The sequence below is a fragment of the Cyprinus carpio genome, chromosome B1 (genome assembly GCF_018340385.1).
Source record: "Cyprinus carpio isolate SPL01 chromosome B1, ASM1834038v1, whole genome shotgun sequence".
Classification (NCBI taxonomy): domain Eukaryota; kingdom Metazoa; phylum Chordata; class Actinopteri; order Cypriniformes; family Cyprinidae; genus Cyprinus; species Cyprinus carpio.
The window spans coordinates 15524514-15539219 of NC_056597.1; the positions used below are offsets into that span (position 1 = coordinate 15524514).

The 14706-nt window shown below is 36.4% G+C and overlaps 1 protein-coding gene across 6 annotated transcripts in view; it reads right to left on the reverse strand.

Moving 5' to 3' along the window:
- LOC109070841 (pericentriolar material 1 protein-like) overlaps positions 1-14706 on the reverse strand; it is a 37952-nt gene that overhangs the window by 11126 nt on the left and 12120 nt on the right. For 5 of the 6 annotated variants that reach the window (XM_042716703.1, XM_042716704.1, XM_042716706.1 and 2 more), the window contains exons 6-20: positions 13182-13301; positions 7241-7418; positions 7052-7161; positions 6342-6588; positions 6013-6163; positions 5711-5905; positions 4150-4313; positions 3755-3987; positions 3227-3345; positions 2945-3074; positions 2685-2846; positions 1756-1919; positions 1479-1673; positions 1134-1383; positions 248-393 (exon numbers count right to left, since the gene is read on the reverse strand). In XM_042716703.1, coding sequence (XP_042572637.1) covers positions 248-393; positions 1134-1383; positions 1479-1673; positions 1756-1919; positions 2685-2846; positions 2945-3074; positions 3227-3345; positions 3755-3987; positions 4150-4313; positions 5711-5905; positions 6013-6163; positions 6342-6588; positions 7052-7161; positions 7241-7418; positions 13182-13301 — 2564 coding nt within the window. The remainder of the gene's footprint in view (positions 1-247; positions 394-1133; positions 1384-1478; positions 1674-1755; positions 1920-2684; positions 2847-2944; positions 3075-3226; positions 3346-3754; positions 3988-4149; positions 4314-5710; positions 5906-6012; positions 6164-6341; positions 6589-7051; positions 7162-7240; positions 7419-13181; positions 13302-14706) is intronic. The other variant, XM_042716705.1, reaches the window with a different exon arrangement.

Below are 14706 nucleotides of genomic sequence, written 5' to 3' on the forward strand. Positions count from 1 at the left end.
AAAAGCATACTTAAATACAAAACAGTTATTTGTAATGCTACTCACAATATTACTGTTTTTACTGTCCTTTTAGATTAAATAAAGGCAGGTTTGGGGAGCATTTGGAGAGACTATTTTTTTAAAACTACTTCCAAAAAACCTGATCCCAAACTTTTAAACTGTAGTGTATCTACAGTAAATGTCTTCATGCTTCACAAAAAATACTTTTTCCAACTGATATTTATTATTTTAAAGTCTAAAGACCCACCGATTGACGTTGTTCTGCTGCCAAGCCAGCTGTGTGTAACATTGGTTTAGTTGGTGCATGATAAGAGGGATTTGAGGAGAGGTCACATTATTGGACGCAACACCATAGGGGCCTGTGAGTAGAGCCTGCAGCATGTATGAAAGAGTCTAGAGATGAGAGGGGAAATAAAAAAAAGTTGTTAGTAAGAAAATAAAGAAAGTTAAAAAAAATTGTATAGGGATGCAATGATTTCTCTGCCAATTCCAAATGCCGATACAATGCAATGATATCTGACAATTTGGTTTTCCAAAAGAAAAACTAAATTTGGTAACACTTTATTTTGAGGTGTTCTTGTTACACGTTAAATGTACTTACTATTATATTAACAATTAATTATGCGTAATTGCATGCAAGTAACCCTAAACCAAACCCTAACCATATAGTAAGTACATGTATTTAATTCCTAATACTCAGTAATTAAATGTATAATTACACTGTAACAAGGACACCTTAAAATAAAGTGTAACCAAAATTTCTACCAACTAATGCTGTACATTGCACAGGGTGCTTTAATATTATGCAACTATAAACGGTTAGAATTTTCCTGTTAAATAGGGTGACAAAGATCACAAGCTGTTTTATTTGTCTTTACACAGCTGAAACTCTGATCGAGTGATTACATGAGACATAATACATTTCAGAAGGTTGTACTGTATCTTTCAACGCTTTCAAACATTCAGATGCAGTAGAGAAGTGCGCTGCCACTTGAACTGAGGCACTACAACGATCTGTCACGCCACATTTAAGAGCTTCAAAACAACATTTATTGTTTGAATTTTTAAATAATCGGCTCAGATCAGTGGCTGTTTTTAAACAATTGTATCCCTAATTTTGTACACTCTCTGACCTGTTGATCCTGTAGCAAGGTTTGGCACATGGTAGTGCTGAAGTTGAGCTGTTTCTGGAGGTGTGTGATCTGTTCCTGCCAATGTGCTGGTGCAGCACCTTCAGAGAGAGACAGATCAGCCGCCCATCGCAGGTTCTCTTGCCGCTTGGCTCTACTGGAACTACCTCTTTCAGTTTGTGGCTGCTGACGAGGGTGACCCCTTGATCCACGGGGGGAAGGACTCCCATTAATTTCCCTGTGAACTTTCAAACTGCATGAATTGACAAGACAGTTAATAATTGATGGGATTGGTGTATTGTATAGTATAATATAGTATAGTCTAGTATCGTGTGCCTGTGCATTTACCCATCTCTGTTATTACTGCTGTAGTTGCGTTGTTTTTGTATGGAGCAAGCATGCAGCTCATCAGTGGAACTGGACTCCTCTCCCTCATCATGTTCATCATCATCATCTTCCTCAGCCCCCACCTCAGAGGAGTAATCATCATCATCATCATCACCAAGGGGACACTGTGTCGAACCACCCCAAGTTGCCACAGTTCTGATGGAAAAAATGATGATTAGCACCTTTAAACAAATTCAATCATCTCAGCACATATTTAAAACACTAAGCCATGTGTTACCTTTCATCACGGCTGTAGGACTGGGTCTCATGTGTGTCACTCCTGAATGGAGAATCGTTAAGTGTGCTTCTCCTCTGCTGTTCTGCCATCAGACTCTCCAAATGCTTCCGCCTCTGTCTCAACTCCTCACGCAACATCTGATGCCTTCGCATCTCTGACCACAGCTAATACAAAAAAAAAAAAGAAAAAAAAAAAAACCTTTGATAAAAATCATTTTAAATAAACCTTGGACTTCTTTCACATTTCTCCAAATAAATCTGAGGGTATATTCACACCTGTCTTGTTTGGTTTGACAATCTAACTCAGGTTCGTTTCACCCCTTGGTGTGGATTTTTTGAACGGGTCTAAATACAGAAATCGCTCTCGGGTGCGAACCAAACCATCATATCAAGACCCAGCTGAAAAACCAACGAACTCTGGTAGGGTTGAATGGATGAACCAATTAATAGATTACCTTAAAACACGTGTGGTTTCATTTACAATTTCTGGTTCAATTTCAAAAAGGGCAGTGTGGAAGCAAAAAAATAAAAAAATAAAAAAATTAAAAAAATCATTGTATTTGGTCCAGACCAAAGTAAGTGAACTAGCAGACTTTCCTGGTGTGAATACACCTCAATTAATTACAAAAGTCCTTGCTTGACATGCGAGAATGCGAGAACCAATGAGGTTTGTTGATGCATGGATAACTTCTACAATTTCTTTATGATATTTTGGAAGCTTAAAAGTTCTGGTGAAATGGACTTTCAGTGAAGAGACAGAAATCTCTCAGGTTTTATTTTGTGTTTCAAAGAGGAACAAAAATCTCATAGATTTGGAATGACATAAGGGAGAGTAAAAGATGACAATTTAAATTTTTGGGTGAACTATCCCTTGAAAACCCTACCTGATATAAAAAGGGAGCAAAACTGCTATTTCAAATGCACACTAACCTCATTGTCAGTGACAGTAACTGGAGGAGGTTCAGTGGTGGGTTTGAGGCCACTTGTGTTGGCTTTAGCTGAGGAAGAGGAGTGTAACGGTACAGGAGCAGGAGTAGAGGCTGCTGCAGGAATCTTCCTCATCTGTCCACTGACACTACTGCTCACAGACGACTGACAGGAGACATGATTAAATTAAATAAGACTGTCTCAAGCAGTTGTCTGTGTCTATAAAAGTAACATGCACAAAAAAAAGTGCACTTTTGAAGTACCTGTAGGTCAGGACAAGCCCATTGTAAGTCCTGTATCTTGCCCTGAATCTCCATCAGTCTCTGTCTCTCTTCATGCAGCTGCTTTAGTTCCTGCTGCTGCTGCTTGAGTTTCTCCTCATACAATTTCTCTCTAAAAAAAACAGGTATTATACAAGCTGTTTAACAAAAGACACTTTGCAAAAACAAGCTACAGCATGATATTAAAGCAAGTTTACAAACAACACAATATGAACTGAAAATGCAAGTAAATATCTAATTTCCATGTGATAAATATACACTTACCTGGTCTTTTCAGAGAGGGCAATGTCTCTCTGGATTTTGGGAGCTGTTGCTCGGGTGTTATTGGGTTGTTGCTTTAAACCCTCATCCTCATTAGCTGTAGTACCATCTGTATCATCACTCTACAGTAACATTACAGACAAAGAGAAAAAGTATTTAACAGGATGGCAAAAGAAAGCGTAATAAAGAAAAAGCAGACAGGAGAATCTGAAAAAAAAAAAAGTGTTTGCTTATACAAGCTACACTCACTATATTTGCATTGATATTATATTTATGCATTTAGCTGATGCTTTTATCTAAAACAACTTCCAAAAAAGAACAGAAGCAATTCATCCAAGAGCCAACAGTATTCATAACATACAATGACAGGTTTAATAATAAACATCTCGATTAGGAAGTAAGCTACAGAATAAAGTGTTGTTAGCTGCTTCTTGACAGATGTGATGTTTTCAGCAGACTGTGTAGAGGTTGGCAGCTATGCATTATGAATAACCAGAACCTCACATCAGCCTCATGGCTCCAGACTCTCACCTGCACCATAGCCACCAGTTCTTGGAGTTGTCTGAGTTTCTGTTTGGCTGTTTGAAGACGACGGACTTTCTGAGCATATTCTGTGTCACCACCTAGACTGCTTCTATGACTGTAGCCTGAACCGTCACTGTCTCTGCCCCCTCCTCCTCTTGCCCCATCATCATCCTCCTGTGCCTCATCTTCATCCTCATCTTTAACACCATCATAAGGCCTGTCCCGATTGAATTGGCATTCTAAAGTGATAATGCAAATAAAACAAATAGTAAATAGGTTTATAGTTTTGTCAGCACAGCTTGTTTTTACTTTAAGGTCAATAATTTTATACAAAGACTGACTGTGTTGACATATTGCACAACAGTGGCTATTTCTAGATTTGAAAGATTGTGAAGTCTGACCTATGACTGAAGGGACGTTGAGACTGCAGAGGTTGGCTGCTGAGCGGTTATTGATTTCACATTCTGTGTTCAGACGGCCATCTCTATTATTGGAGGCACTGTGTGCTTTCCCCAAACTGTTCATGTCCATCCAGTTACTCGGAGTCTGTGGTTGGGCTGGATTTCTACGAAAATAAAAAATTTTATTTCTAATTTGCCCTCAATTAACAACAACTGAAAAGCAGCTGGTTATTTTCAGATTCCTTCAACAGGACAATTCTCACAGAAGCAGAGGCAACGTGTATCCTTTAAATCATACAGATGACGCAATGAGAAGACAAATATTCAAGATTGGACCACCCATGCTGAAACTGTGACTGGCAATGTTTTGGAACGGTGCAAGACCTAAGACTTTTTCTGGTCATTTTTCTTTTTGCAAGACACTAGAGCTGGGTATTGACAGCAATTTCATGAATTTGTTTTGATATAAATTTTTCTGGATATATATCAGGTATAGTACAATTAAATTTTTCTGAATGAAAACAAATCCCTCAACTCATGCTGTAAACTCTACAGATAACAATGTCAGTTGATGCATACTATAATGATAGAGGTTTTCAATTAAACACAGAATCCAATTTATTTTTAGATGTAATCAACAAAATAAAAACTAGTTGAATATAATGCCATTTTTAAATCAGCTTTTTAGTTATAAAATTTTAGTTTCTACTCCAATTCGTTGTTGAATGGTTTCATAAAAACTTATTTTTATGACAAATTTATTAACACATTACTAAGTTAGGTAAAAATGTAATGAATATAATGAATGAATAGCTTTATAACTTTTTTTGTGTATTGTTTTTTTTTGTCATAAGAAAAAAAGTTATTAAACCTGTATTGTATTATGACGACACTTTTTTGCAACTAAATTTCAATATTGTGATAATACCGCATACCATAATAAAAGCATTAACAATTAATTGCAACATGAAAATTTGATACCGGCATATCCGTACTGACAACTGGAGGTGGTTTTTTGAGCAGCAGAAATAGCAGTTTCCCGGTAATAGCTGTACACAAAGCAGCACTGCATTCATGAAAGCTAGCAGGAATTATATCAAAGATGAAAAAAATAAATCCACAGATTTTTCTGAAGACAGTCAGTTCATATAAAAACACCAACACCGCGTTTTGACTGAAACGTGCAGAGCTCATGTTTATTCAATGAAGTCAAAGCCTTTTGGAAAATCTATTGGTGGGGGTCACTTTTGATATCGTGGCAGGCCGCCACAAATGAATCAATGTATGGGAAATACTGATTTTGGTTGATCAAAATGAAGGCTGATTAAAATCAATTAATTAATACTGTCAACCCAACCCTAGTCACCTTTTCTGGTATTGCTGAGTGGACCATTCTAAAATTAAAACAGGAATTGGATTCTCACACGGTCTCATGTTAGCACATAAAGGTTTAAATTTTGTGGCTAACACTTTCAAAACAGTATTTAAATGATTATACTGTTGTCCATCAAACTTTCAATACTGTACACACAAGTTTTGTATTGAAGGGACTACTCTGTACCTGATGTTAGTGACTGGTTCATGGTTCTCCTGCTCTGAATCAAACATGGCCTCAAAAAGTGAACCGTCCTCTGTTTCATCATCATCTTCCTTCACATTCTCATTTACTGTGTCCACCACCATATCTGATGTCTGTTCATAATACTGAACAAGCTCTTTTAGTTCATTCAAACGCTTGTGCACCTCCTTAAGTTTCCTGCATTAAGTGTCAAAACAGACATAAAATACGCTGCATTAGTAAGAATTACCAAAATAAATAAATAAATAATCAGTTCATCAATCAAATGAGATTAATAAAGAAACCTGAGTTTATCAGCAGGGTGGTTTTGATCTATATGTGTGTAAGACGAGGAAGAGTCCTGCCTCATTGGATGTGGTCCATTTCCCTCTCTACCCAATACATAGGGACGCTCTGACATGCCCATGCGTGTTCCACGCTGACTGACACTCTGACCTGAAGAAACACAAATACATTATTTATTCAGTAACAGTACTTTTCACACAACTGCATCAAAAGCATTTAACACAACAACATATTGCAAAAATGTACAACTGAGATCATCTAAAGGGAAGGGGCTTATTAAAAATAGAAAGGCTCATAGTAACTACATTTGCTGTGTGAGGGGGCTTACATGAACTGTTGTTAAGGGTCTGGTCTCTAAGGGAGTGGAGTTCCTGAAGGATCTTGTCCATGGTCTGCTTTTTGTCCTGTAGTTCATGCAGTTTGGTGATTTTAGTGCTGGAGGATGTTGAAGCAGTAGTCAGTGGAGCAGAGGAGGGCAACTGACTCCTGGAATTATGGGTAGTGCGTGATCGGCACACCTCTCTTGAAAGAGAGAGACATTCTGCCTGTCGTCGGTTGTCAGGGACCGTCTGAGACTGAGAGAGAAAAATAGAAATGTAGTTGTTAGTTTCTGTTTTATTTAGGAACAGAGAAATCTTTTTTTAAAAATGTCACAGTAGTTAAACATTAAACTGAATGCTATGCCATGTGGTTATATTATTTAGTTAGGACAACAGAACTTTTGTCAACTCAAATAATTTAAAAAAATCAAACAAAAATCATTCAAAAATATATACCACTAAAATACAAAGAAACAACAAACTAGAGAACAAAAAACAAATATTTCACATATCAACAAACCACCCAACTTTCTCTCGCTTTATATATTATTCTATAACTAATATTTACCATGAGGTTTTAAAAGCCTAGAGAACAAAAAACAAATATTTCACATATTAACATACTTCCTAGTGTTTTGTCTGTTGAATTCCAATGAAAATAAATTATACATCAATTTATAAATAAAAATCAGGCTTAGGTGTGTGCGCGTGTATGTACCTGAGAATCATGCAGTTGGTTATGAAAGCGCTGGATAAGATCGTTGAGTTCATCATTGAGCTCTGAGGTAATGCTCCTTCCAGACACACTTCCAGTAGTCTCTGTAACAACTGTAATGCAAAAACAATGTCAATAAAAATGGAAACAATTCTAACTTCAAGCAGCATGAAGTAAATATGTTTCCCGCACCAGTGTCATCCATCACTGCTATGGCTTGTTCAGCGCTTTGCTGCATGGCCAGTAGTGCCGCCTGACGGCCTTGTAGTGCTCTGAGTTGTTCCTGCTGTTCTAGCATCTTTTTTAGTAGATCATGCTGCTTTCTCATGTTCTCTAGCTCTTCTTTCTGTTCTCCACACACACCATGGCCCTGAAAAGGATAGAGAAAAATATCATGAGGACAAATTACTAGTATCAACCTGTGGAACTATGTAATAACAACAACATGCTGAGGTTGCAGGTTGTTAGAGACATTACAGTCAGCTAATGCCTGGGCTCAACAATAAGGATCCCTGCTGACCAGGGCTTGAAAACGAAAAAAAAAAAAAAAAATTCAATCGGTTCACTCAGGAAAAACAGAGAGATCTGGTAACATTGGCCAATAACCCTATTAAAATACAAAAAAGCAAATACATCATCAACACTTCTACAAAATGTACAAATGTAGGCTAAAAAAAAAAAAAAAAAAAATGTAAAAAAAAATTCTATCAACACTTTAAAGACATCAAAGTATTTTTAAGATATTTAAAAATGTTTGATGCATTGTTAAAAAAAACACTTGTATAAGAATGCATTTTGAGAATGAAAAAAAAAAAAAAACATAAGTCAAGGCTCACATCGCATTTTATTAGCCCCATTACTTTCCGAAATAATGAAGGCTAAAATGCCTGTTGGCTAAAGCAAAATGTTTACAAACATTATAAAAACAGTTATTAGTTTCTCTCCGTAACAAATCCTCTAAAGTTTAGGCTAAAAAAACGTCAATCCAAAAAGGTGAAGCTGATGCCTACTTCTCTCATTCGGCACGAATCCAAATGTTTCCATGTTCCCGACATATCTGGATGCTAAAATATTATTTATTATATAATGTTTGTACTTTCATCGACATAAAACATCATCCTTCACATCTGCTATATCAGCACAGTGAGGCGCGGTCACGCTGAATGCAACAAATTTTGTACAACAGAGCAGTGTAACTTTTTTATTTGTTTCTTTAATTGTATTTTATTTTGATAATGTACAGGCTTCAATATAGAAAAATTATGTTGTGGTGGCGCATAAGGCGTCGGCGCAATGGTCATACCAACGCTTTCCAAAAACTTTGGAACGTGTCACAATTAGAGCTGAAACAACTAATCGATTTAATCGATTAAAATCGATTATTAAAATAGTTGTCAACTAATTTAGTAATCGATTCGTTGCTAAATAATTTTTATTTGCCGTAAGCGGCTCATTTCGTGCATATTTTAAAATCTGCGGTGACCAAAGTGTGGCAGTAATGAGCCACCTGAGGTTTTACTCAGCCAGTACAGCAGGAGAAGCAGCGAATAGCCAATAGCTGGCCCCGTTTTATGTCACGTGCTTCCCGCACAGCGTCTCTGCAGCATTCAGCGTGATGGGTGAGGCAGGCGGCAGTGGAGTAAGCTCGAGAAAGAAAAAGAAAAAGAAAAAAGTGGAAGATAAAACTAATCGAACGAAGTCATCCAAAGTGTGGGAGCATTTTACTTTGAGCCTTCAAAAAAAGAAGAGTAACCTGTAAACTGCAGCTGTTTTCTGCGGCAGGAAACATATCCTCTAAAAAAAAAAGCAAGCCTAAGCCCTGAACATTTGGACATGTTGACCTTTTTGCCCTGCAATACAAAGTTTTTCTCAAATAATGAGTGAATAGTGTTCTGCCTCATTTCCCACAGGTAGTGCGAATTCCTGTCAGTTCAGGCATAAGCTGTTTTGTTTAACATTTTATCGCTTTATTACATTTTTGAATTTTGCACTGTTAAAAGGACCACTACATATTTAAATCCGATGAAAATCACAGTGTGCAAAGACTTTTATTTGTGCAGATTCTGCAGTACAAAGTTGTTTGCAAATGTTTAGTCGTAAAAGCTGATAACATTGCTTTTTAACAATTAACATTTAAAGCTTTGTCGTTTACCAGTTCATAATTCAGTCTTGCAGCCTAATTATGACTGAATGAGAGAGGTTAATGTTTAAATTTTTTTTCTGGACAACCTTCTGATGGATTTTACTTTAAATTTTACTTTAAAATGTGAGTTCCATTCAGGTTTCATGCCATTGGCACTTTGTTCGAAGGATTGTTAACAATTTCACAGCATAAGCTATAAAGCTGTTTCCCAGGTATAAGCTGTGTGTTTACAGGAAAAAAAAATAAAATGCAATTTACTGCAATATTATTGTTTTATTATTATTCTTCGTGAAAATATGTTCTGAAAGATTCCTTAATAAGCTTTGTTCGGAATGTTAAACTACTTTAGGAGCCCTAAGGACTGCCATGGTGAAAACATTACTTGAAACCTCCTTGTGAAATTTGCTAGAGTATGTATGGGTCAGTGTTTTTGATTGCAGAAGAGTTTGACAAAGGATAACCAACACATAATAAAAAAACACAACTCCAGGTATGTTTTTGATGAGGATATGACAATGCAAAATGGTTTAAAATCTCTAAAAAGTCTATGTTGAATGATAAAGACCCTTTGTTAATAATTTACTTGGGAAAAAAAAATGGGCAAAACTAAAATATAAGTACATAAACCGATTCATCGATTAATCGTAAAAAGAACTACTTTGACTATTCACTGTATGAGGAAATCACTAGTTTAAGGCAAGTCACAATGAACATTTTTTCTTTCCTTTCGTTAATCTGTCAATATGATTTAAGTGAAATATATTTAGTGTATATGCCTATATTCCTTTTTATGTAAGCCTATAGTTTTTCTGTTTTCTCCATTCACAGAAGCGCTACAGGTGCATGTGATCTGTTGAATTCATCTTACACTATCTTCAGATAAACTCTAAGGGCGGTGCATTGCCATTGTGACTTACCTATGATGAGTTCACAGCTGGGCGGACATTTCACTTGTTGGCTTCAGCGTCACATTTGCATAGGCCATACTACTGGAATTTGTGTTGGTTGACAGCAAATTTCACATTTTAAATGGTACGATATAATAACGTAATTAAGGGGTTAATGGGCATTTCAAATTTTCGATTCTGTTTGGAACTATAAAATTTGATTTCGTTTCTGTTCCTGGGTCTGTTCCTGTCAAAATTTCATTTGTTTCCGGTTTTCGTTTTCGTTCCTTGAACTGGTTCAGAGCCCTGCTGCTTACCAAGGCCCAGAGTGTAAGCTGTCTTAACTGTCACTTTCAAGAAAATATACAAGAATGCATCTTTCATTAGCTAATCTTGTAAACTGGTTTTAATGCCTTGCCAATAATTTGAATTCTGTGAAGTACTGAACATTGTTAGTGTGAATTGTGATGATGGAATAACATATTCATTGATCTTCTCTGAAACATCAGTTAGGATCAGTCTTCAGCAAAAATGGGACAAGCAATTAAATTATATCTACATTATTTTTTAGCTATTGTTGTAAATTTAATGTTTTTCTTAAATTAAACTCAAAATAATAATTTACTGACCCGACCAAGGGCCAGTATGGGCTGTGTTTTAAGAAGTAGTTTAGTTACAAGGGGAACAAGGGGTAATCAGACTTATTTTTCAGATTCAAATCTGTCCAATCCTTTTATGTAACTGAAAAGAAAAGAAAAAAGACCAGTCTTTAAGAAAAAAAAAACAACAACTCAAAACAGCCAAAGGTTAGCAGGAAATATATGTACTGTTGAACCTGTGTTGCATAATCACATCAGCAGTTATAAATCCACAGAATTAGCTGTTCTCCAAGCATTAACCCCAAAATAGTAGTAATTAAACTCTAAAGCACTTTTTTTCCTTGTGAGGCTTTTGATTGCTTTGTCCTCAAACAAACTCTATAATACCAAGTAGGGCTCTGAACCGGTTCAAGGAACGAGAACAAAAATGAAAAGTGGAAACGAACAGAATTTTGACAGGAACAGAACCAGAAATAGAAACGAAATAAAATTTTATAGTTCCAAACAGCATCGAAAATTTGAAATGGCCATTAACCAGATTAATAAAGTTATTTTATCATTCCATTTAATATTTGACATTTGCTGTCAACCAATCACGAATTCCAGTAGTATGGCCTGTGCATGCCCGCGTTCAGCTGTGAACTCATCATAGGTAAGTCGCAATGGCAATGCATCGGCATTAGTTATGAGGATAGTGAAAGAGACCACACTATCACCAGATCAACATGCAGTGCTTCTGTGAACGGAGAAAACTAAATAAAACAGATTAACAAAGCGGAAGAAAAAAAATTCCTGAGTTTCGGTTTATTTTGACATTAACCAAATATCAAGACAATTAAAAATGATATCTCACAAATAAATTTTCAACAATCTTCAAAATCACAAAACTTGCAACATTGCAGCCTGTACACTATCAAAATAAAATAATGAGTCCTTAGCCATCTTCAAGAATCGGCTTAAAACACATCTCTTCCATCTTTATTTGACCCTCTAACTTTTGCACTCACTATTCTAATTCTATTTAAAAAAAAAAAAAAAAAAAAAAAAAAAATCTAACTACCTTTCTAATCTTTTTGTATTCTATCTATTTTCTTTTCATTTATTACACAGTTATAAAAAAAAGACCTCTAACACTAGCTTGCTCTATTCTTTTTCTATTCTATCTGTTTTCTTTTTATTTATTAATTTTAAATAAATTTATTAATTATTAATTTTGTCACTCCTTTACTTTACCTTTTTGATAAAGCTCTAATTGTTTTTCTGTTGGTAATATGTTTCAAATTCACACTGAATGCATTTATGACTAAAGTATGTCTGTGCGGCTCAAAACCGTGATTAAAATAGAAATCGCAAAATTGATCAAAGAAATCGAGATGGCTTTTTTTTTTCATATCGCACGGCCCTAGTTATTAACTATTAACTGTTTTTTTTCTACTCAAACCTGTTTCGGAACGGTAATAATACATAGGAACGCAGGAAAAGAAATGTTAAAATATCGATTCTGCTCGGAGTGAATCGATTTAATTTTTTTTCATTTTCAAGCCCTGATACCAAGTTAAACCTGCAGCAGATAATTAGCCACTCTGCATCTAAGAATGGTATCAACTCATTGACTGAAGATAAAAAGAAAGTAAAAGGGCAGCGTCTAAAAAGCAGAACCTGTTAAACTGCATACGCTTCAAATAACATCATTTTGCAGTTCCATGGAAATGAGTCGGTTTAAAATTTCTTCCTGCAGTCTCTCACCAAAAACACATTTTAAAATTACACAATCTGTATATAAAGAGTAATACGGTGTTGCTTTAATGTAACAATTTGCCATTAAAGGGTTAAATTTTCAAAATGAAAATTGTCATAAATCACTTCAAGTCAAGACACCCCAATGTCGTTCCAAACCCGTAAAAGCTTTGTTCATGGCTAACGCAGAGGCGACTAATTGTTGAATAAAGTCACTGTTTTTGTTTAATTTGCACAGAAAAAGTGTTCTCGTCACTTCATTAAATTTATATTGAACCACTGATGGCAGATGGACTATTCTGATGACGTCTTTCATACTTTTCTGGGCCTTGACAGTATAATTTACTTGGCAGTCAATGGGACAGTCACAAGCCTCCCAGTTTTCATCCAAAATATCTTAAATTGTGTTCCAAAGACGTACAAAGCTTTTACAGGTTTGGAACGACATGTGGGTAAGTGATTAATGACAAAACTTTCATTTTGGGGTGGATTAACCCTTTAATTCATACAAAAAAACACCATCAAAAGAGTCAATTATAAAACACTACACCAATGACCTTCAATGACAGCCTAGAAAAACAGGTCAAACTAGAAAAATAAATAACTATAAAACAAATGTCCCATCTGTTAAGAGGAATCAGCAATCCACATAGCCAACTACGCTTACAAAACATGAGCTCTAGATTCCACCTTGCATGCCTGTTGCATCCTGATCAATGTTCAGTTCAGGCATCACAAGGAGAGAAGGGGCCTTTGTGAGTACTCACAGTGGCACTGGAGGCTTCAGAGCGTGGCTCCAGGTTCAGAGACGTGCTCTCGGCCACTGAGCCTGAACCCACTGCAGAGTCCACTGTGGCACCTTCATCATCATCCTCATTTTCCCTCGCCTGTAAAGCGTAGGGAGGAGGGGCAGGGCTCAGAACAGACCCAATTTAGAAACTTCAGACACTTGCTTATACTGCTACATTTGGGTATTTATACCAAGGAGTAAACCAAACAAAGGCAACAGCTCAATACAAAAAACCTGGAAAATATACATTTTTTATTGAGCGTTACACTCAAAAACATATGCACACAGCCAGCGAGGTCACACTGAAGTGCAAAAACAAGCTGAGGGGAAGGAAGGCGACATGTTGCCCTAGATTTGAGCTCTACATTTATCAAGCCTATGCCACCAAGAACAAAGCCTAACACTGCATATCTGTGGTATGATTCAGGTTACTGAGAGACTGCTGATCAATTTTGTGCAATCTGACAATAGATCTAGAATTAATCACAATTAATCTAATTGTTTTGTAGTTAATGTGTTAATGCATTATTTTAAAGAAAAAAAATCAGAATAAAATGTGCAATTATTAGTTTCAACAATTTTGCGTGGATAACGCAATGTACATAGTGTTGTCAAGAGACCCAGTATTTCGGTACCAAGTCGGTACTAAAAAAAATGAAAACATTACGGTACCAGTTTTTTTTTTTTCAAGTACCGCTAGTACAGAGTACCCGATCAACCAGGTTCTTGATGCGCTATCCGAAAGCTATCCTCTTCCAGTGTTGCCAAGTCCGGGGTTTTCCCGTGGAATTGGGCTACTTTAACACTGTTGCCACGGGTTGTTTTTCCATGTCCGTGGGTTGAAAAGCGACCCAAATGACATGATGTTTAGCCCCTTTTTACCAGGGGAACCACGCCAAAACACGTGTATTTTAACCCCAGAACGCAATTTTTAACGGGGGACCCTCTCAAAACGCGATTGGGTGGGTTTTGTAGTGAAAATCTGGCAACCTCTTGGCTGTTTACAGTGGTGAGTCCTAGGAGGAGGAAACGCATCAAACTAACAAAACACCCCAATCAAGTTCAAGCAGGTAAGTTTCAATTACATTTTTAATATTAAGAGCTTCTGTTATGAATATCATTCCATATTTTAATTTGAATGTCGGATGGAAATAACATCAACATTAGCGTATACATAGGCTGCATCCGAAAACTTGGGCAGGTGACTCGCTGCCATATCAGGCAGTGACTTTGCAGGCAGCGTTTTTGCACAAAGGCACCTCATGAAACTAATTTTGGACAGGCTTCTAAGGCAGAGTAACGGTTTAATGATCTACAGCAAAGTATAGAGAGCTTTGGTGATAACTAATTGGATATTTCATTACTGCAATATTAATTTCTCGCTAGAAATTACATAAAAAGTGGAAAAACGTTGATCAGAAACATACACACAAACTGACCATCGACCGCAACTTTCAGATGCCATCTTTTTTTTTGGCTTAACGGTCACAGAATGGAACACA